Source organism: Toxorhynchites rutilus, chromosome 2 (assembly GCF_029784135.1).
Source record: "Toxorhynchites rutilus septentrionalis strain SRP chromosome 2, ASM2978413v1, whole genome shotgun sequence".
Lineage (NCBI taxonomy): Eukaryota > Metazoa > Arthropoda > Insecta > Diptera > Culicidae > Toxorhynchites > Toxorhynchites rutilus.
In genome coordinates, this window is record NC_073745.1 from 142,224,083 (window position 1) to 142,247,879 (window position 23,797).

General features: G+C 41.1%; 2 protein-coding genes and 2 non-coding genes across 6 annotated transcripts; 1 reads left to right on the top strand and 3 right to left on the bottom strand.

Annotated features, from left to right (window-relative positions):
- Nucleotides 1–2,112: 2,112 nt before the first annotated feature.
- Nucleotides 2,113–3,281, bottom strand: LOC129768875 (leucine-rich repeat-containing protein 40-like). Its single transcript, XM_055770813.1, has 2 exons — nucleotides 3,120–3,281; nucleotides 2,113–3,051 (listed from the first exon to the last, which is right to left on the bottom strand). Exons 1-2 carry the CDS (start codon nucleotides 3,134–3,136, stop codon nucleotides 2,298–2,300), a joined length of 771 nt encoding a protein of 256 aa, XP_055626788.1. The 5' UTR covers nucleotides 3,137–3,281; the 3' UTR covers nucleotides 2,113–2,297.
- Nucleotides 3,282–9,240: 5,959 nt separating this feature from the next.
- Trnaa-agc (transfer RNA alanine (anticodon AGC)) lies at nucleotides 9,241–9,313 on the bottom strand. Its single transcript has one exon. It is a non-coding gene; the product is annotated as a tRNA-Ala (tRNA).
- A 277-nt stretch (nucleotides 9,314–9,590) lies between these two features.
- On the top strand, nucleotides 9,591–9,663 carry Trnaa-agc (transfer RNA alanine (anticodon AGC)). Its single transcript has one exon. It is a non-coding gene; the product is annotated as a tRNA-Ala (tRNA).
- Nucleotides 9,664–15,154: 5,491 nt separating this feature from the next.
- On the bottom strand, nucleotides 15,155–22,670 carry LOC129770594 (uncharacterized). 3 transcript variants are annotated; one of them, XR_008742147.1, is made up of 3 exons: nucleotides 15,362–22,670; nucleotides 15,239–15,303; nucleotides 15,155–15,184 (listed from the first exon to the last, which is right to left on the bottom strand). XR_008742147.1 is itself a non-coding variant. In XM_055773528.1 (3 exons), exon 3 carries the CDS (start codon nucleotides 21,906–21,908, stop codon nucleotides 15,558–15,560), a length of 6,351 nt encoding a protein of 2,116 aa, XP_055629503.1. In that variant the 5' UTR covers nucleotides 21,909–22,275; nucleotides 22,330–22,394; nucleotides 22,453–22,670; the 3' UTR covers nucleotides 15,155–15,557. The 3 variants fall into 3 exon arrangements, 1 of the variants encoding a protein (XP_055629503.1); XM_055773528.1 differs by having other exon boundaries at nucleotides 15,155–22,275; nucleotides 22,330–22,394; nucleotides 22,453–22,670; XR_008742146.1 differs by having other exon boundaries at nucleotides 15,239–22,670.
- Between the last annotated feature and the right edge of the window lie 1,127 nt (nucleotides 22,671–23,797).

Consider the following 23,797-nt stretch of genomic DNA (forward strand, 5'->3'; position numbering starts at 1 on the left):
GCTGCTGTATGACCAACTGACTTGCATTTCAGGCAAGTCATGGGCTTTGGCACGAAGAGTCGCAGCGGTAGCCTCAATTTGTCCACCATAACGTAGTCAGGGAGGGCGGAGCCAGCAAAAGTGACTCTAAACGAGTCGGACGGCGTAAATTTCGATTCTTTCCCTTCCTGGGAGACTTTGCCGAGTTGTCGGCATTCTAAGATTTTAACCTTAATCAAAGGCAGCTTTTTAAATCTGCCATCTCCTTCCATAATTGATTTGCACGTCAGACCCGTTTCGGTTATCACCCCCGAGATTTCTACGTCATGGGAAGGCACGTAGACACGATATTCCAGGGTAAACCTCTGGTCGACGACAATACCGTTTGCGTCTTTCCGATCAGCCACGACAACACGCAGTTTGGTCGGTCTAACCTTCGTAATTTCTGTCACGGAGGAGTATCTTGCCAGATCTTTCATGATCTGAATAACATTAAGTGCTTTTCCGTTTGGCTTAGGCCTGAAGAAAACAACCCACGGACCAGTTCCAGGTGCATCTTCAGGATAGACCTTGACACGTGGAGAGAAGACAACAGGAGGAGAAGGAGATGACGAGGATTGAAGGGGATCGGGGACAACAGGATGGGGAGGCGAAATCTGAGCTGGGGTAGGAGCGAGGGGGGTTGGAGAGGAGATATTTGCAGGTTTTTTAGAGGGGGGCTTGCTAGAGTTAGCAGACTCGTCCCCGGACGAAACATCCTCTGATGTAGGAACGCGTTTAAGTGTCTTCGCTGTTCCTTTATTTGTTTTTTCAACCAGAGGGGAGTCATCATCAGAGATCTCCATATCTGGAGATCCTCCCCCTCCTTCTGCCATTCCGTAATTGGTACCTCTAATCTAATATTTTGTTTTAATAATAATAATAATTAAAAATAAAAAAAAAAATAAAAAAAATAAAATCTTATATCTTATTTATTTCTATTCACCACAATGCACCCAGTGCTGATGAACTGGCAACCGCTGCTTGCTTCTCAATCGGAGCGCTTGAGCGCTCGGCACTATCACACACCACTAAGAAGTGATGCTCTCCTTCACACTGCTGTAAGTGAACAGCGAATCGCGCTGGTATTGTGTGCGTGCAACTGAGCACCGATGTCCGACTTCGATTGCGATGGCGACAAATCGGCGAAAACTGAAAGCCGGCTGGCCTTGCCAGGCTTTGATGATTCTGCTTTTCTCACTAATTCCGAGTTCACACTGCGTTTTACGATATCTCGAACAGTTCGAAAACGCGCGAAAAAAGCACACCCGGGCGATAAAAAAAAATAACAGCCAACGGTAACCGAAAACAATGCTTTAACGGAGACGCTCACAGCACATGACCGGTTACTCGAAGCTTATGCCGAAGAATGAAGAAGTAAACTATGTTGAGGAATAAATACAGCTTTGTCCAAAAAACCATTGTTTCCATTAAAAATCCCGGTACTTTTCAGCCCATGTAGACAAACATTTCTTTGAATGTCCGACGTAGTGTACGAACGGCTTGATGAAACGATGGAATAATGGAGGCGATCTGGCGTAGTGGTAACATCCATGCCTCTCACGCTAAAGGTCACGAGTTCAATTCTCACTCCCGACATTCTTCCAAAAATGGAAGTAAAAGTGACGAACCAGCCAAATGAGTTGAAAGTCACTATAATACAGTTAAAATAATAAAAAAAAAACGATGGAATAACACAACGGAGTGCTTCTGGATGTGCGACAATATCGGATATCCGGGTGTTCAACTCTTATAGTATTGTTGCCCCAGTGGCAGCATACCATGTGTATGATAAAGCTTCCCATGAAACACAGCAGTGTAAGAAAAATTCAACGGGAGGAAAGGTCGAACGGAAAATAAATTCGAAAACATTACGAAGTAGTCAGCCTTATCAAAATGACGGCAGTGGAAACTTTAAACCAACTTAGGAGAAACGAAATTATCCGCGATGACCTTGTCATGATATTCCACGGAAAATCGGGGCTCCACTGTATTTGTTTGCTTTCACTTTGATTAACGATTCTATAATTTAGAAGGTTGAAATGATACTAGAATGAGTGAATAGTTTGAATGATACATTATTACGCACTTCAATTTCGTAACTGAGTAAAACACACTATATTATCATGGATTTTTTGTCTAACATTGCTTATTAACTATGCATCAATAACAATGTCCTGTTAAAATTCTAGAAAAAAAACGTCGTTAATATACTCTTATCGTGATATGGCGACCGATTCATCTTTCTCTATTAATCTCATGTAATAGAACACCATCACTCAATAGGTCACTCTTCGGAGCCTCGGGAAAGCTCGTCGCACCTCGAAATAATCCAATCTCTGGAACGGATTGCCCGTAACGTTCAGCATCCGCAACGATGGGAATGTCCAAAGTTTTAGATCCAATCCAATCAACTGGTTGTATGCCAAATCCAAACTTTCCAAATAGTATAACACTAAATTGGAATCGCCCGGTCGCACCTCCAACAGTCGGTTCCGGGAGAAATCGACAACCCGAATGTAAGGCATGAACGAGAACAGTTCAAAGTTCAACAAATGAACCAGATTTTCACTCATGTCTAGCTCTTCCAACTGATTCAAATACTTGAAGGTGGCCACACTTGTGACAAGGTTGTTTCTCATTTTCAGCTTTCTCAAAGCATAGCTTCTATCCGGGTCGATGTAGATTCGACTGATCCAATTGTTGGATACATCCAACTCGAGAAGTGTACCTGGAATATCCAGCCCGGTCATTCGCACCGCGTTTATCTGTAGATAGCGAACCCTGTTCATTCGGTGGAATAATCCCGCGGAAAATATACTGATGACACTATCCGTATCCGCAAAGTCGTAATGCTGACCGATGCGAATTTTCTCGAACTGATCATCCGGGAAGCGCAAACCTCGCAGATCGGTGCGTGACGTGATGTAGACTTTCGTTAGTGTGCACCAATCTTCTTCGATGACTTGGCAAATGTAACGCTGATATCGCGCGCTAGTGAGCATCATAGCGCTAAACAGGACTATCGCAGAGCTTGCAAGAAAAGTGGAATTGAGAGGAAAGTATTAGACCGAGGAAATGTCTCAATCAAGAGAACTTACAGTTTATACAGCACCATAATTTTAGAGTGTCTAGACAGCACCGATGATATCGAAGTGGCGTTCCCGATTGAAATGATCTCCAGTATTGTTAGACTGTTCGGAGGAACCCACTTGTCTAGCTGGCAGTAGTTTCAAACACTTTGTTATAACCCGTCTCCAGCACGCAACGAATGCGATACAGATCATCTGTGATCAATTATGATCCCACTATGGGGGGACTCCGGATGCAATTGCACAAAATTCCAACAATTGAACGCTATTATTGGTCCTCAAGGACAGTCGGCGAGCCCCTTGATGTCATAATTAGTAATGCATAGATGTTCATTAGCTCTCAATTACCGTCTAATGCAGTAATTGACGAATCATTTACGGCTGGGAATGTGAGTGACAGCACATTTGCACGCTCGGGGTGATCTTGGGTCGATATGAAAATTCAAAGATCTATGCCGCGCACGCAGTCGCATTGTCTGGATGCGAGCTGAATCAGAAATAGATAAAAATTGTTTAGATGCGATGAGATCGTGAGCCCTCTCTCACCTATACCAATGTAGTCTTCCAGATGCGTAATAAGATGACATATTTGTAATGATCGTAATTGAAACGTGAATGTAATTCAAATTTGGAAGTAACCCGCATTTTGTGCTACGTAAATTTGCATTTGCATTCATGAGTTTTGCGTTGAATATATGATATAATATACATCGGAAGAAGGGCACTTCTACCGGAAAAGAGTTTTCTTAACAACAACTTTTTAATGTTTTCTTTGAAAAATAACTACTAATGTTTAACATTGTAACATTTTTGTGTGTAACATTTTCGCGATTGACTTGTTCTGCATTTTTTATTATTTTATTTTAGAATTTAGAAACATGTCAGGAACATGTTAATGCCGCAAATTTTCACACAAAAATATTACGAGTAAAACATTATTTCTCCAGGAGCTCCTTGCAAAAAAGTCATATATTTCAAAAGCTTGTTGAAGTTGAAAGAAAGAAAGTTGGCCCCTTTGACAAAAGTTCATGATTTAATATTATCTAAAACGAATACACTGTACACTGTACACTTGTCTTTAATGATGATGATAATGATGATGATGGCCCACCTCATACCCCTACAAAGGTTTGAGCAGGACGATTTATCTTATAGATAATACTTATTTTCGAACATATCAAGAAGCCAGTATTATAAAAACAAAAACAAAGCGAACTGGCTCTGTTGCAGGCATAAATATTTATCAATAGAACATTAAAAAATAGGCATAAACTGCGAAAAAACAAACAATGTTCCTATCCATATTGACATTGACATAGTCATAGTCTCAACTTCAGGCCCAAAGTTTATTCCAAGGCATGTCAAGAAAATTTCCAACCCGGGAAGATCCTTGACTGATTGGGAATAGAATCCAATATCCAAAAGTTTCAACTTAGAACATAAAAGAGATCTGCTACAATCAGAAATAACCGATATAACCATCTGATGAAAGATAGTTTACGACAATTCTGAATGAGCTATCCCAATTCCAGTTTCCACTTCAGACCCTACATAAAATTTCATTGTGTGTCAGTTTTCTGCCAGTGTTCATTATTCACATTAGTCCAGGCCCACTAAACGCGCGCGAGGCTCAAACTTTCGTAGATAACGCTCGTTTTTTTTTATAATCTACAATACAATAAAAAAAAACATCATCATCATCAGTACGAACATGCCAGTTTGAGATGCCTGTGAAATTTTTTAAATTTCAATAATTAGTAAACATAAATAAATTAATTTACAAAAAAATTTCGAAAACCTGTTTACAAAACAGATTTAATGTGGGAAATACATATGATGACTGCCTGATGACTGCTAGTAAAGTAAGCATCGGGTGAAATAAATGTACCGTTGTTGAGGCCTTTAATGTGTTGCGCTGTTTCAAATGTGGAGAATTCGAGCATAAAAGTACAGATTGCGAAAAAGAACAAATATGTTCAAGATGTAATGGAAACCATAAAACATCTGAGTGCTCATCAAATGAATTGAAATGCATAAATTGTAGCAAGTTTAATGAGGAACGGAAGCTGAATTTGAATATAAATCAACCAGCTTATAGCACACAGTGTCTTGTCTATCGGAGACTGTTGGATAAGAAAAAAAGGAATTTTTTCCAAACCAAATAGCAATTAAGAAAAAATATATGTGAGAAGAAGTTAGCAATAATTTATCTGAATATTGCTGGGCTTCCTACAAACTACGCAGAAATGCGATATCTTGTAGAAAACATGCGTCCTCAGATGGTTTTTCTTTCTGAAACTCACATAATTGATGAAGAATCATATGATCAATACAATATTCCTGGTCATAAAGTTGCTTTTTGCTTGACACACTCCAAACATACTGGAGGTGTCGCAATTTATGCAAAAGAATCACGTTCGGTTAAACGAAGCTGTTGAAAATAATTGGTTCTTGACTATTTCAGCTCTAGTGACCAGCGCTTTCTAGAAATATTAGAAACTGGTGGGAAAGCTTTGTTGATAATAAAAAAATATAAAATAATATAATAAAAAATAATAAAAAAATGGGTGGGTTATATCTATGATATAACCGCAAGGTTGACGTGGGACTACCTTAGCTTAGTAATCATTTGTATGTATTGATTGAATTTTTGATTGAATGAAACAATTTCCGAATTCAATTGAAATCAATATATTTGCGTTGTGAGTAAAAAGTTTGAACAAATGCCATGTCTCCAGTGTCTGCACGATCTTACCAGGTACCTAAGTTTAGGAGACCGTGTTAGGGAAACGCATTCGAGTCTGCACAAAGGCAAACGAGTATAAAAGTACTCGCAGTTTGCATGTATTTGCAATGCCGATTTCCCCAGACACCTTGGTTTAGAAGTCTTTAAAGGTAATCAGATTTCAGTCGGAACAAAAATACTCCCGACCTGCATGAATTTGCAATCCCAATTTTCCTAGACACCTTGGTTCTGAAGCCTGTGTTGGGGAAACATATTTTAGTCAGAACAAATTGCCCTCGACTTGCATGTATTAGCAATGCCAATTTTCCCTCGCTCCATGGATTTGAAGTCTGTGGTAGGGATACACATTTCAGTCGGAACAAAAATGCCCCCGAATTGCATGTATTTGCAATGCCAACTTCCCCACGCTCCTTGGATTTGAAGTCTGTGTTAGAGAAACGCATTTCGGTGGGAACAAAAGCTGCCCCTACTTTCATGTATTTGCAATGTCGGTTTCGCCAATGCTGCTTGGTTTTGAAGTCTGTGTTAGGGAACATATTTCGGAGAGAACAAAAGTCCCCCTACTTTCATGTATTTTCAATTCCAATTTCCCCAACGCTGCTTGGTTTTGAAGTCTGTGTTGGGGAAACCGTAAATCGGGCCAATCAAAACGAGGCAGTTAGGACGTTTAGATAACGCTTAACATTTTACAGTTATTCAATTATTTATCTAATGAAAAATAACATTTTATTAATTGCGATAGATGCGTAGAAATATTCCCTATCAATTGATGCAAACATCTTTCCGATCCAGTAGAAAATGTTCGAGTTATAAGCATTCGAAATCTAGCATTTTTTCCTGCATGTTCAGTGTTTATGTTTTCATTTTACCCCCCATATATTCCGGTTAGACGTAGTCCCACGTCAAAAAACGGGAATAGATATTCCAAAGGAGCCATGTCTCAGCTTGTGTCGACAAGCCTGGATTTTACAGCAATGACGGGACATCTGAATTATAAAGCAGCTGTGCTGACTGATATTCTGAAAGAGTGTACCAATAAACTAGTGGTTGAAAAATATATTGAATTAAAAAATTCGAACAGCTGGTACTTCTTTGATCTGCTGCGTCTGAAACGCAAAAGGGATAAAAAGTACAGAAAGTTTATAAGGTCAAATTTAGAAAATGATTGGAGTAGGTACACCTCCGCGCGAAATATATATATATATTTTTTTCAAAGCCTGAAAAAGACTAGAAGTGAATATATACTGAGGAAAATCGATGAACATCAAAGTAATAGCAAATAACTATGGAAATTATTAAAAAATATTAAATTCTAAAAATAGTGTACCGCGATCCATAGTTTTCGAAGGGTCAGAAGAGCAGTCAGACCAAACTATTGCCGATAAATTCAACAGTTATTTCGCCAATAGTGTTCTGCTGATCAACCAAAGTATTGACTTGGTCAATGAACCCGACGAAATAATACAGCCGATTAATATTAATTGTAGACTGGATTGTTTTTCACCCATCACTTTTGCTGAGTGAAGAGATATTTGTTTTTCATTGCAAAAATCGGCTGGTATCGATAATGTCAACGCTGATACTAGATTGCTTTCATGTCATTGGACACGATCTAATGGACCTAATAAATGAATCTCTACAAAATGGACACGTGCCAAAGGTTTGGAAGAAATCCCTTGTGATTCCGATCCCCAAAATGAATGGGACGAATAAAGCCGAAGAGTACCGCCTTATTAACATGTTGCACATATTAGAAAAAATGTTAGAACTTGTTGTGAAAGTCCAGCTGATGCATTTTGTAGACAATAACAATTTGCTAATACCGGAATAGTCGGGATATCGAGGGGGACACTCTTGTGAAACCGCTCTGAATCTGGTGTTAGCAAAATGGAAAGAGAATATCGAGGCGAAAGAGACTATATTTGCGGTATTTCTGGATCTTAAACGCGCTTTTGAAGCAATTTCTAGGTCCTTATTGTTACAAACATTGGAGCGCAATGGAATTGTAGGAATGTTGTACAAATGGTTCGAAAGCTATTTGTGCGACAGAACTCAAAAGATTCGTTTTAATGATTCTTTTTCCGATCCCATCGGCAACTCACTCGGGGTGCCGCAGGGAAGTGTCTCAGGGTCCATTTTGTTTACTTTATATATAAATGATCTACGACGGGTTTTACGATATTGTGACATTAATTTGTTCGCGGATGATACTGTCCTGTTCATCGCAGCTAAGGATATAAAAGAAACCGAGGAACACATAAACGAAGATTTGCATTCTTTGGCTCAGTGTCTTAAATTCAAACAATTGAAATTGAATGTTGGCAAAACGAAATACATGCTAATTTCTTCAGCAAACTCCAGTATTGACGTTAATTTTAAAATAGATGGTGAGACACTAGAACGCGTGAGAGAAATCAAATACTTAGGAGTTATCATTGATGACAATTTAACTTTCAAGTCTCATATTAATTAATTGTTATCAAGAAGATTGCCAAAAAGTACGGCGTTTTGTGTCGTTTGAAGAAAGAGTTGACAATAAATAGTAAAATTAAGTTATATAAATCATTGATCTCACCACATATTTTGCTCGTCGATCCTATTCCTTGCAAACAATACACAATTAACGAGATTGCAGCGTTTGCAAAATAAGGTAATGCGTTTGATTTCCTCTAGTTTGATGTTGAACGCGCTACAGTGGCTATCTGTGAAGAAAAGAATTAATTATTTGACAATGGTGTTAATCTTCAAAATTTTAAACGGTATGCTGCCTCGATATTTGTGTGATCGAATTGAAAGAGGAAGTGATGTTCATAGATACACTACTAGAAACGCGGATGATGCAAGAACACCTTACTTCATATTCAGTAGGTCGCAGAACTTGTTGATACAAAGGAACACATTTTTTTCAATTCGATGCCCAGGGAAATCAAACGAGCGGCAAAATTAGGATTACCTGTAATTGTTTTGATGCGTTTATGACTTGTTGGTTATTGTATAGGCTATCCATATTTATGTTCATGTTTTTCTTTTGATAATTTAAAAAGAACGTTGTCGAGAAAAAAATGAGTTTGAGTTTATTGTGGTTATTGAGTAGAGTTAAGTATATTTTTTTCACTGCAGTTTTTTTAAAATTTTGGTTCATATTTTATGGAGGTTTTAAGTATATGAAGTTGCTTAAATAACCAATGTCTTCACACCCACAACGTTTCACTACAATTTATGAAGGTGCTGCCAATGGCCAGTCGAGTTGGCATTAAATTCGTAATTGGCCAAATTTGAAAAAAAACTCTTTTCTTGCTAATAATATTCCAGTCTGTTTTTATTGAAGTTTTTTCACCATTTTCAATGATTATTTCTTAATTTGGAAGTTTTTATAATAAATTTTGGAGATGCCGGGTATCGATCCCGGTGCCTCTCACATGCTAAGCGAGCGCTCTACCATTTGAGCTACACCCCCTGCCTTAGTGATAATCTACTAAGTAATCACCTTGATTTCTGCAGCCACAATTATGGGTAAACGCAGTACATATTTAGCTGCCAAACAAATGTAAGACACAAACTGGTTAAAATTTTATATGTGTGTCACGTATTACGGCTTGAAGCCATGTAGCGAAGTTAATCGAAAAAGTGAAAGGATTAAACTTTCCTACGCTACGCAATGTCTAAATAAAACAAGTCATATACTTAGCTTAGTGCAGCATTGGTGCTTCTATCGAATAATCCACTAATATCCAGGGGGTGTAGCTCAGATGGTAGAGCGCTCGCTTAGCATGTGAGAGGCACCGGGATCGATACCCGGCATCTCCAGACAGATCCTTTTAGACCCTCATATTTCTATGACCTTGAAAGTTCAATCATTCGATTTGTGAAACGACTGGACCAAATTTCATAACCAGTACCACCAAATGCATTCGTCATTTATACTCCCATCCACTGTCCGAAAACGATTCAAATGACAACGATCACCGAACCAACTGCACTGTTTAACTCTCTCTTTCGATAGCCTTTCCCATAAATATTGCCATTATGAGGTGTAATTTGTAAAGGGTGTGTCACATAAAATTGCATCACGGAAAAAAACTGTAGAAATTCGCCCAGTAGACCGATACTTTTGAAAATTTTAGACAGTACAATAAAAACTATTAAACAACTTTTGGCATTTTCTTTTTATTCATACTTCGAGCCCAAGCCCGTATGCTCGCACCTTCCCCTTTTTTTATTTTATTTTTATTGTCGTCAATCTAAATTGTAGACCGGTACATTCTTAATACTACTTAAAACTAAAAATCTAAAGAGAGCTGGCTGGATAATTTATTCGTTTAATTTAAAAGACGATTTTAACAAGTTACAGAATCATTTTTTTTATTTATTTATTTCGTCAAACCAGTGTAGACTAAATATGCTGCCCAAATATTACAGTGAAATTTAACGATATCTTATGCTATTCAGACAGTCTTTGAGCATTGATCTTGACATGGTTACATCAATTATTTCACTGTGTTCGTTACAGAGGCTCATCATACGATTAATAGGACTATATTTGGCATAATTCGTTCTTCGATAATCTGTGTAAAAAATGTTAGGGTTTCTCAGGTTCCTAATCGGTGCGTAAAAATTCAGGTTTCCTAATATTTCTTCTGAGTCCACTCGTTGTGTTATGATGTCAATGATAAATAGAATCATGGCAGAGTTCCGACGTTCTTTTAAGCTTTTCATATTGATTAGCATACAGCTAATACAGCATTCATATGGAGGCAGATGATATGAAGACCAGCCTAGTTTACGAAGTGCAAATAACAAAAATTGTTTTTGTACAGATTCAATTCTGTCTTCGAGTGAAGTTATGTAGGGGGGCCATACAATACTACAGTATTCGAGAATTGATCTGACGTATGTAATATACAATGTTTTCATTGTGTACGGTTCGTGGAAATGATAACTAAAGCGTTTGATGAAGCTCAACATATTATTTGCTCTATGGATGATTCTATTATAATGATCAACGAAAGTTAGTTTCGAATCTAAGACCACGCCTAAGTCTCTTACTCGTTGACATCTACTGATGGGTTGATTACCCAGTATAACACCATTGTTCAATGGTGTTCTTCTTCTTGTAAAAGTAATCAAAGTGCATTTCCTAACATTGAGATGTAATAAACTCTTAGTGCACCAATTATAAACTATGTCAACTTCATTTTTGAATGTTTGAGAGTCTTCTTCATTCTTTATTTCCATATACAGTTTCATATCATCTGCGTAGATAAGTGCCTTTACACTGTTAAGAAAAACGCAAACGTCATTAACAAATAAAATGAACAAAAGTGGCCCCAAATGAGAGCCTTGAGGAATTCCGGATGTAACAAATATTGGTTTTGAAACTTCCTCATTAAATCTTACCATTTGGGTGCGGTCAGTCAAATATGATTCTAGCCATTTCAATAGCTTGACTTCTATCCCTATTTTTTGAAGTTTAAGAAGGAGTATGGGTATATCAACACGATTGAAAGCCTTACTAAAGTCAGTGTATAGAGCTTCAACTTGATTACCATTATCCATTGCATGCAAAGTGAATGTGACAAATTCCAGCAAATTTGTTGTTGTTGATCGTCCTTTGAAAAAACCGTGTTGCTTATTCGTAATTCGTGTCTTTAGTTGTTGAAAAAGTTTTTGGTTTATTATGGCTTCAAAGAGTTTTGGAATGCAAGAAATAATTGCTACTCCACGATAATTTCTTACATCGGATCTATTACCGGATTTGAATATTGGTACAAGAAAAGAGTTTTTCCATATTTTTGGGAACCTTTCTGATTCCAATGACGTATTGAAAAGCCATAAAAGTGGATGAGTTAATTCAGATGCCAAATTTTTTATAAAAATCGGTGGAATTCCGTCAGGACCTGGCCCTTTCGAGACATCGAGCTTATTTAGTGCGTCAAAAATTTCAATGTATGTTAGTTTTCTGACTCCAACATCACATGGAAATTCTGGAAGAAATGCAAAGAAGTCACGATCTCGGTCCTCCTCAGCTGTTACAATATAAACTTCTTGAAAAAATGTTGCAAATTTTTTCTGGGTCATTCCCCACGGTATCGTCAAGGTGCATGGAAAACCATTGCTTTTTAATTTTGTTTTTTTGTAATTAAAGAAACTTTTCGGGTTAGATTTTATGTCCGACTCTGTTTTTAAGCTGTAATCTTCAAAAGCGCTTTTAACAGTTGAGTTGAGCTGTTCGCAAATGTTCAGATATTTTTGGAGATTAGCGTCAGATTTGTATTTCTTATAAAATTTATGTGCCTTCTGTTTTTTATTTTTTAGATTCTTTATGCTTTGATTAAACCAAATCGCATATTTTGTGTTCATATTTCTCCTTTTTCGTCTTCTTGGTATCTCCTGCTCTATAATTTCATTGATCATCGAGTAAAAAGTCGTCACTGCTACTTCAATGTTTTCCACACTTCTAAATAAATCCTGAACATTGTTTATTTGATTCAACCCAAGACCGGCTATTTTATCAAAAATAAATTGCAGAGTCTTATTATCACCAAGAACTGGAAGCAAGATAAATTCATTTTCAGAATCAGTGATAAAGTCCACATTTCGTTGATTGAAATCTCCGTATATATGGATTTTTGATTCTGGTGCAAAGGAAGATAAAATATTTTCAGCAACTTCAAAGAATTTCTCATAACAACTAAGTTGAGCACGATCAGGGGGGAAGTAAACAGATGCAAATATATGTATCTCTCCCGCAATAAGTGCTTTGACCCACACTTGCTCAAACTCGTCGAATTCTGTTGTTGGAATATGTTCTGAATTTATTAATGAATTAATAGCAATAAGGACGCCGCCTCCCGATTTTTTATGGGATTTGTGAAGATTACGGTCATCTCTGAAGACATTAAAACGATTTCCGAATACTTCCTCGCTTCTAACATTATCATCCCAACTTGTCTCTGTGGCCATAATTATCGAGAAAGAAGAATTCAGAACATTAATTTGGATTTCTTTCATTTTAAGTGGACTTTTCATACGGTTGAAATTTTGACAGAATATCAAAATTTCAACTACATTTAGTTGTTGAGGCGAGGAAGATGGTTCATTATCTACTACTTGGTATGACGAGGCATACAAATTGTTAAAACTTACTACTTACTTACTACTTAAGTAATTTTTAAAGTTCACGAACGGAAGCTGATAGATTTTGCAAGTGAGGGTACATAATGACTGTTCTCTTTTTTCAAATAATGAAAAAATATCAATGTAATGAACAAAACTCTATCAAAAGGTTTAAATTGTGACAAATGAAGTCACTGTAAACGCCAAAGTTGAACTGATACAGTTTTGCGTCAATTTGTCAACAGATAAAATCAGTTGGTTTCTTTTCGAACGATTTGAATGCGAATGTAACTAATGTAACGAACGAATGTAATTGAGCATATAGACTGGCATATACATTGAAGATACATTGAAGGCCTTCACTGTTAAGTTTTTCTTATATCGTGAGCTCAGCAGTGTTTGATGTAGTAGCGATAACTAGACATATCTGTATTTCCGACATCTCCCTTCGTGTAACGACTGTGTCTGTCAATTAATATCGGCGATCTTCGAAGACGTGAAGAGCGGCATGGCGGTTGTCCAAACTGTTTCGATCTCTGCAATTCTGGGTGGGTGGTAATAAGTTACGGGGTAAGAAAGGAATACGAACGGGACGTAGACGACATGGAAGATGGTTGTCGATACTGAGGTAACTCAGATTAAGTTCGGTGAAACTGATGTGGACTTCACATTGACCTCCGAACACTATTCTGGTTTGTTGCTGGATACCGCTGGAATAACTGCTTGGAAAGAGCAGATAATTGTTGGATACATGAAGATTTCGATTAGATCCAGTCCGAGCAGATTGGGATTCTGTTTGACTATGAAGAATAATCACACTTTCATAAATTCTAGCTTCGTGGTTTGGCCTGACTCTGTGGCAGCTTGAACTGTCGTATGGCTTGTTATTGGTTGCGTTGCGTTGCGGTTGGTTTTCTCCAGGTGAGGGGAAAGCGGGTGATTGGGTGGTGGCTAGGGTGCCAATGAATGTATGGGAAAAAATCGACCATAAAATTACAAAAAGTTACCCTATACAAAATGTTCACCACCTCAAAAAAACACCCTATGCTAAATATTAGCTCAATCGGACTTAAGGAAGAGTGGCGCAAAGCGGTCAAATCTCGGTTTTTCAGCGGAAATCGGAATTTCATTTCAGCGGAAATCGGGGTTTTTTCCAAAAAAAATTTGATGCCAAAAGTCTTAAAATTGCATGACACGTTGAGATTTACAGTAATCTAAAAAAAACTTTTTTTCAAAAATCAATTTTTCAGACGAAAAACGACCAAGTGCCAAAAAAAACATTTTTTTTGAAAAAAAAATTCGAGATAACTGTGAATCTCGACGAATAATGCAATTTTAAGACATTTGGCATCAAAAAATTCTTTTCGGTGATTTTTCGTTTTTCAAAAAAACTCAAATTTTAACGTTTGTGACACCAGTAAATGATGTCCGGATGAGCTAATATCTTGCATAGGGTATATTATTGTACAAATCAACGTTTCGTAGCAAGTTCCGAATGGAAAATCGAGATAACTATTTTTATTATCACCCTAAACCATACTTTTCGTTTCGCATGCCGAAAAAAACAAAGTCCCAGAGTGTCGATTTTTGACAAAAATAATTTGACACTAGATCTCGACGTTTCATGCAATTTTAAGACATTTGGCATCAAAAAGAAATTTTCGAAAACCCCGATTTCCTTTACTCCCCCCTTGGGTGATTTTTCGATTTTCAAAAAAAACTCAAACTTTGACCGCTTTGCGCCACTCTTCCTTAAGTCCGATTGAGCTGATATTTGGCAAAGGGTGTTTTTTCGAGGTGGTGAACATTTTTTATGGGGTAACTTTTTGAAACTCGAGATGACCATTTTCATTGGCACCCTAGTGGTGGCCAATCAGCACTCGAATATGCAGGTTGAGAATCATGGGCTGATTCTTCAACATAAGCATCATCAATGTGCACAGCCCACACCTCGAAAGTACCGATGATTACAAGGAAGAATTTATGCGCAGTTAGAGCGTGAATACGATCACTGCCCAAAACCATGATATCAAGCTCGTCATCGGGGTTTCAAGGGAAAAAAAACCGGTAGTTGGAGGGCTCAGCGCACATCAGTTGACCAACGAAATTATTGACTTTGCTACCTCCAAGAACACGTCCATTCGCAGTACTTTTGTTCTTTTTCGTGAGAACAAACACCGTCTTCGTAGCAGCTGACTTAGCAGCTTCAAAGCTGTAATTTATTATTTCAATTAGTTACAAATTCAGGTAAGTATTCTAATCTTACATTTCAGTTTTCTTCTGTTCTTTTTACAGGTTCGTTTAATCCTGGATGGACGATTCCAGATTGATCTAAAGGTAAGTACATCACAGGTTATGTCCGTTTCCATTTCTCTTTCAGATTACATACCTCGAATTCAGTAATTTTCCACTTACTACGTAGCACTACACTACAATATTTACTCACAAATTCTAAATATCTATCTACTCTTTTAACTCCGATATAAATACTTTTTCCACTTGTTTAATTTTACTCAAAGAACTTGATGCAAACGCTAATTCACTGGTGCAATTGTTTTGTTGTTTACATCTATACGTCATACCGTTCACTTCGCCCGACAATGTCGTTTCGCTCGTGAGGGTTCGGCTAATCGGTTCACCACCTTTTCGCCGCAACGAGGGGTATCGGCGACATCCCCCGCCCCGTGAACCATTTCCGTTCCCGAATCATATACGTCCGACTTCTTGTCGTTACCTTCTACATCTAAAACCGCTAATTTAACCGCAGGTCTGGCGAAGACTCCTCTAGCTGTCTGAACGGTAGCCCGTCTCACCTGCCCAGATTTGTCTGGAAAGGTTTCCAGTACGCGTCCTCGCTCCCAGCTATTCCTCGTGTTTTCGTCGACTATCACGACCAGATCGCCAGGTTTCATCGGCTTCACGGCTTCGAACCACTTCGTGCGTCGTGTCAACATTGGGAGATACTCCCGTACCCATCTACGCCAAAAGTCATCCACAATATGCTGCGCCAGCTTCCAGCTGTCACGAAGGATGTTTCCACTCACAGGATTGGCGACTGGTTGCTTGATGCCGGTTGATCCACACAGCAAAAAGTGATTTGGCGTGAGTGCCTCATCGTCTTCCATATCCAGGGGAACGTAGGTCAACGGTCGCGAGTTAATAATCGCTTCAGCCTCCAACATTATCGTTTCCAACACCTCATCACTTGGATGTCGTGGACTTCCCGATATTGCTTTCATCGCCACTTTCACGGACTTGACCATACGCTCCCACGGTCCTCCCATGTGTGGAGCTGCTGGAACGTTGAAGTGCCACTGGGTATTCGCGTTGGTGAATGTGGCGGCACAGTCCTCAACGATGTTTTGTATTTTCTGCTTCTCCTCTGACAACTGACGATTGGCTCCCACAAAATTCGTGCCATTGTCGGAGAACACTTCTAGTGGAGCACCACGTCTGGCAACAAATCTCCGGAAAGCCATCACGCACGCGTTTGATGAGAGACTGTGGGCCAACTCCAGATGAATAGCCCGTATTGTGAGGCAGGTGAATAAGCAAATCCACCTTTTCACAACACTGCGGCCGACTTTGACTTCGAACGGACCCATGTAATCAACACCAACGTAAGTAAACGGTCGGATGAATGGTGTTAGACGTACCTTCGGTAGCGGGCCCATCAGCGGAGGAACGGGAGTCGCTTTTTTCACCTTGCAGTGCTGACAACTTCGGCTGACTTTCCGTACGAGAACTCGAAGTTTTGGTATATAAAACTTCTGTCTTATTTCATTGCAGACTGCTTCCCCGTTGGCATGCAGGAACCGTTCGTGGAAAGAATGACCCAAAAGCAAGGTGATACGATGTTCTCTAGGTAGTACTATGGGATATTTCACTGCGAAGGGGATGGTCGGGGCGTTCCCGATTCGACCTCCTACCCGAATGACTCCGCGTTCATCCAAAAATGGAGCCAACGACTGCAACGGACTTCCCTTTTCAATGCCGCGTTCGCTTTTCAGCCTATGAAACTCCTCCGAATAACCCTGTGCCTGTGCCTGGCGCCAAAGCGTGTCTTTTGCCTTCACAAAATCATCCTGATTCAGAACGTGCCGTGCATCTCTTTCGCCGAGGGTTCTTCTCCAGATTCTCACGGCCAGGTAAACATAAGCCAAAGTTCGGACTAAGCGATTCCACTTTGAAAAGCGTTCGACGTTGATGATTTCTTCAGTTGTTTGGTGTACCGCTACCACTCGAAGTTCTTCGCTTGCTGCATCCGCTCCATTCACAACTACTGACTGCCTAGGCCACATTTCTTTCGGTTCTCGTAAAAATTGTGGACCTTCGAACCAACGGCTTCCTGGATCAAACGATGGTCCCGAATTCCACTTAGTGGCATCGTCTGCCACGTTGTACTTCGATGGTACATAGTACCATTCATCCACGCTGGTGAGCGAAAGAATCTCCCCTACCCGAAATGAAACAAACTGGTGATATCGGCGACTATCCGAGCGAAGCCATGCCAGAACTGTTGCCGAGTTCGTCCACAGAAAGCGCTTCCGAATATCAAGGGTGAGTGCTGAACAAACATTTTGCAACAAACGTGATCCCATCATGGCAGCTTGAAGCTCCAAACGAGGTATTGAGAGCGTTCGAAGTGGTGACACCTTTGTTTTTGCTGCTACCAACGAACACAAGTTCCCCCTGGTGGACGATATTCTAAGATAAGCTACGCACGCACATGCCACTACGCTTGCATCCGTGAAGACGTGGATTTCAATTTCGTCAACCTCCTGTGGTCGAAGATTTCCGAAGAAGCAACGAGGAATTTTCACTTCGTTGATAGCCGCATACAGTGCAATCCATCTACTCCATAGATCATGTAGTTGTTGTGCAATGGGCTCGTCCCAGTTGGTACCCGTTCGCCAGATCTCCTGCATAAGTATTTTGCCCTGCACCACAAAGTGTGCCACGAAGCCTAATGGATCGTACAATTTCATCACGGTACGTAGAACTTGTCTCTTTGTTGGAACTGCTCTATTTTCACCCATGATTCCATCCAACCCTGTCTGTTCGAAGGTGAAGTGATCCACTGCAGGAACCCACACAACTCCTAAGATACGCTCATAGACTCTATCCTTTTCTAGGTTGAGCAACTTGTTGGTTGGCGATCCAGTCTCCCCTAGAAGATCAAGCACCTCCTGCGAATTGGATGAAATTTTTCCAAACTCGAAGCCTGCGGCTGCATGGACCAACTGCACTTGTTTGACAAGCTGCACAGCTTCTTCCACCGAATTGACACTATCTAGAAAATCATCCACGTAGTGGTTTTTGATGATCGCCTCTACTGCTCGAGGATATAATTCCAGGTAGTCGGAGGCATTTCTGTTCTTAACAAACTGCGCCGTACACGGCGAACTGGTTGCACCAAACATCGCAACGTTGATCACGTAAACCTGGATTTCAGCGTCTGGACTGTCTCTCCATAGAAAGCACTGTGACCATTTATCTTCCTCTCGAATGAGGATCCTCAGGAACATTTCGCGAATGTCAGAGCACACCGCAATCTTCCCTTCCCGGAATCGTAACAAGACTTCCACCAAAGATACGAGGAGATCCGGACCCTTCAGTAGCATGTCATTAAACGACACTCCGCCAGCCTTCGCAGCAGCATCCCACACCATTCTGATCTTGTTCGGTTTCTTGGGATTCGTTACGACACCTAACGGAAGATACCACATTCGCTGTCGACTGATGTTTCTTAGTACTTCTGGTGGCACTTTGCGCACGTACTGCTTCTGTTCGTAACTATTGATTTGTTCGTTGACTCTTCTACGCAGCTCAGGATCCTTGGCCAATCGTTTCTCCAAGCCCTTCAACCTACTCATTGCCATTGGAAAACTATCCGGAAATTTTACATCGTCATGCCGCCAGAGTAAACCCGTCTCCATACGAGCTCCTCGTCTCACCGTTGTTGCTTCTAGAATACTGCGTGCCCGCTTGTCCTCTTCGGCTTCTAGTTGCTTCGTCACTACAGCCTCCTCCACTGCGAAAAACTTTCGCATAGAGTCATGAAGGTCGCAATTGCTCATCTCACTGCAAGCGTGGACATGCAGTTGTTCGAAGGACCCTTCGTTTCCCGAGTTCCTTCCATACACGCACCATCCTAATCGAGTTTTTGTTGCGACTGGTTCACTGCCGGTACCTTCACGAGTCTTCAAGCTTGTGAGAAGCTGAACGTGCTCTAGACCTATAATCATGCCTGGCCTGGCATCGATATAACTGGCCACTGGAAGTCCTCGCAGATGCGGGAACGTACTACAAAGCTCCACGTAATCCAACGTTTGACTTGGGAGTCCCAGCTCCCGAACCGTTCGCACATTACCTAACTGGAACATTTCCTTCTTACCAGCCCCGGATACGTTCACACTTAACCGCCTGGATGTCTTCTCATGCCGACTGATCTTTCCTGTCCAGCTCAACAACAGGTTGTCTGGTTCACCTTCGATACCCAACAGTGATGCGATTCCTTCTTCTAGTAACGTTGAAGACGATCCATCATCCAAAAATACAAATGTTTCGACTTGTGTTCCGTTTCCATAGAGCGTGACTGGCAGATAACGGAACAGGGAAAAGGATTTCATGTGATGATGATACTGGTGAACAGTTTCGGTAGATTTGGTACCGTCGGCAGCACCGTTGCGATTACTGTGAAGCAGCATATGGTGTCGAATACGGCAACCGTCCACTCCGCATTCCTTTTTTGACCGGCATGGCCATTTACGATGCGGTATCAAGCACAGTCTGCACAGATTCTTCTGCCTCATTGCCTTCCAGCGGCCTTCGACGTCTAATGACCGGTAACTGTAACAGTTGGCGATCTGGTGACCGTCTTTATCGCAATAGGAACACGCTTTCGAAATGCCTTCTTTGCCTTCATCCACCTTCTTTGGCACCACTGGTGACTCATTGGCATGAGTGAATAACTTCTCCTTCGGCTTCGTCCTATCCCCTCTAGGTTGCTTGTGGTAGTTTTGTGCCGAGTCGACCCCGATGCTCAGATCGGAGGCCAGATTCACCAGCCCTGACATGAAATTGTTGAATGTCTCCAGGTTGACGTTCCCGAACGATTGCTTGTAGGTCCCCCATTGCAGTTTAAGCGAAGTGGGTAGCTTGTCGATCAACTCCTGGAGCAGCATCGGATTGCATAAATGCGCTTGTTGGTCGGTCAAAATAATGTGATCCACGAGATTTTGAATTACTAGACCGTACGTGACAATAGTGTTCAAGTTGTCCGACTTTGGTGACGGAACGTTCCTGACCTTCTTCAGAAGAGAACTAATCAATGTTTCTGGCCTACCATAGAGCTTACGCAGCGTTTCCATAACATATGGAACAGATGCCGGTAGGAGCAGACGACTCTTAACTGCCTCCAATGCTGAACCTCCCAAGCAACGCTGCAGCCTAGCTAGATTCTCGGCATCCGTATATCCACAAACCTCCGTCGTGTTCTTGAACGAACTATAGAACATAGGCCACTCCTCGGGATCCCCGCTGAACTTCGGCAACTCCCGCGGCATTACTTGCCGGGCTGCCAATTGGGCACTAGTTGGTCCTACCGAAACGATGGAAGAATTGAACCTATTCACGTCTGTTTCCGGCATCGTTGGCAACACTGAAGGCATCATCACCGGCCTTGTTACTGGATACGAAGCAGAAATTGGGGGGAGAACATTCGGATTGCTTGGAATTCCTGGAAACGAACTAACAGTAGCAGAGATCAATGGTGGATACCCGGGTGGAGCCCCATTAGAGACCGAGGGAAACGACAGATACGGCATTGAACTAGCAGTGCTTCGATCCAAGTACTGCTGCGGATTTCCATATACACCACTATAACCACACTGAATTGACGGAACCAGCCCAGTTGCACTAGAAACCATAGTATTCATTGCAGGGTACGCGTAAACCGGTGCAGTTCCCAGACTGATAGGAGGATTTAGGATTCCCGCCCAAGAAACATTTGGAATCTGTGGTACGACTGGCACTATCGAAGCTGTAACTGTTGGCGTAATTTTTCCAGACGTAAATAATTCTCCACTCGCTGTTATCGCAACTGTTACTGGATCCGTTGAACTCAAAGGAAGATAGGATTTTATTCCAGGTACCGTTGGCACTACCAAGGATTCGTAGGATTTTGCTAGAGCTGTGACGCTGCCACCAGGAACAGGAATAGTCGGATCCGGGTACAGCATACCCTGATTCAATGGAGTAGGGCTGCTAGAAGATCCTACCTTCGACGAAACAGTCATCGATTGTGTGACTCTGGGATTTGTTTGGCTGATGTTTGGAACCGGCAGAGTAACCTTTTCTCCGGGCGTTGACGATTTTAGCTGCTCAGCTCCGCCTACTTTGGCTTCCTTACTAAGCCATTTCTCCATCCGCTCACACCTATTCTTCACACTTACTCCGCTTCTTCTGCTTGACGAATCCTTTTCATCTTCTATACGCATCAATAATGCATACCTCTGCTTCAAGTATTCCTGCTCTTCGTCCAGCTGCTTTAACTTGGCTTCTTCTTCCAGTTTACGGATCCTTTCTTCTTCATCCGCGCGCTTCTGCTTCAGTTTCCGTTGATCCTCAAGCAGTTGTAGGCTGAGCTGCAATCTCTGCGATACTCGACTGCTTTTGCTGACAGACGACTCATTAAACGATACATCAGACTTCGCTGCACCCTCACAGTCTGCCAGACAATCGCTGCACTTCCAACTCTTATCCGGCTCCGCAATGGATTCGCCAACACCTGCGCAGTTAAAGTGAACCCACGACTCACAAGCATCACAACACACCATGCCTTCCTGCAAATCTGGACGATCGCATTTCTTACAATACTTCTCCTGATTTCCCGGGACTGTATCATTTCCCGTTATTTTATTCTCGTCCGACATATCGAGATCAATCTAATAGACCCTAACTGTATTAAACTACTCTGCTATCTACTACTTTTGATTTAGCTAGCAGCAGCGAATCTCGCGACCGGTGGAAGTGACAAACTTAAGCTAAGTGCACTGACTTTATTTGCTGCTTTCCTACTCCGGTTCGTGTTTCCTGTCACACTCTGGACTCGCTTTGGCTCGGGTTGGCTCTTCAACTATAGGTCTTCTTCAAAATGTCCCTCTTCCAGGGCAGATAACCGCAACAACAATCTCCAACTGGCAGAAAATCATCCAACTTCGGATGAAATCTTTGAAGAAAATGTTCTTTTTCGTGAGAACAAACACCGTCTTCGTAGCAGCTGACTTAGCAGCTTCAAAGCTGTAATTTATTATTTCAATTAGTTACAAATTCAGGTAAGTATTCTAATCTTACATTTCAGTTTTCTTCTGTTCTTTTTACAGGTTCGTTTAATCCTGGATGGACGATTCCAGATTGATCTAAAGGTAAGTACATCACAGGTTATGTCCGTTTCCATTTCTCTTTCAGATTACATACCTCGAATTCAGTAATTTTCCACTTACTACGTAGCACTACACTACAATATTTACTCACAAATTCTAAATATCTATCTACTCTTTTAACTCCGATATAAATACTTTTTCCACTTGTTTAATTTTACTCAAAGAACTTGATGCAAACGCTAATTCACTGGTGCAATTGTTTTGTTGTTTACATCTATACGTCATACCGTTCACTTCGCCCGACAATGTCGTTTCGCTCGTGAGGGTTCGGCTAATCGGTTCACCACCTTTTCGCCGCAACGAGGGGTATCGGCGACAACTTTCTTCCAGCATAAATTCCTGCACAAGTAGATCTTTAGGTCACCTAATCAGACAAAAACACAAATCGACCAAGTTTTGATTGACTGCCGGCACTTCTCGGATATCATCGACGTCAGATCCTATCGGCGCGCTTACGTTGACTCGGTAGCGGGGAAAGCAATTTCGTCGGTGAGACGAGCGTGGAGGAGGTGCCAGCTCCAACGATAAGCGAAGTTAAGTACTCTATCAACCATCGTAGCGGAGTCTATTAAGATAGGCCCGGAGAAGCTGGCCATTTGTCTGCGCCGGCTGATTGTGAGAACTTGGGATGCAGAATAATTGCCGGAGGAGTGAAAGGATGGGGTTATCTGCCCGATCTACAAAAAGGGCGACAAGCTGGGCTGTGAGAACTATCGTGCAATCACCGTCCTCAATGCTGCCTACAAAGTGCTATCTCGAAGTATTTTTCGCCGACTATCACCAACTGCGAACAAGTTTGTGAGAAGTTATCAGGCCGGCTTCGTTGAAGGACGGTCAACGATGGACCAAATTTTTACGTTGCGGCAGATCTTTCAGAAAGGCTATGAATACAGACTCCCTGGTTTTGTCACAGACATAGAAATTTTACCAAATGAACATTTTGAGGCATTGCGTGAACGCATTTCATTCATGGCATGTCAAGAAAATTTCCAACCCGAAAAAATCCTTGGCCGATCGGGAATTGAACACAATACCTATGTCCTTATCAGCCGTGAACTTACAAGGGTCTTCCCGTTTTACTAGGTTCCCGATAACGGTCTGCTAATGCGATCGTTATCAAGTCCAGACAGCTGAGCAAACCTAAGTCTAATTCTAGCCGATAATTCAGGCCCAGCAACAAAACCCAAGGCATGTCAAGAAAATTTCCAACCCGAAAAAATTCTTGACCGATCGGGAATTGAACCCAATACTTATGCCCGTATCAGCCGTGAATTTACACGGGTCTTCCCGCTTTACTAGATTCTCGATAACGGTCTGCTGATGCGATCGTTATCAAGCCCAGACAGCTGAGCAAACCCGAGCCTAATTCTAGCCAACAC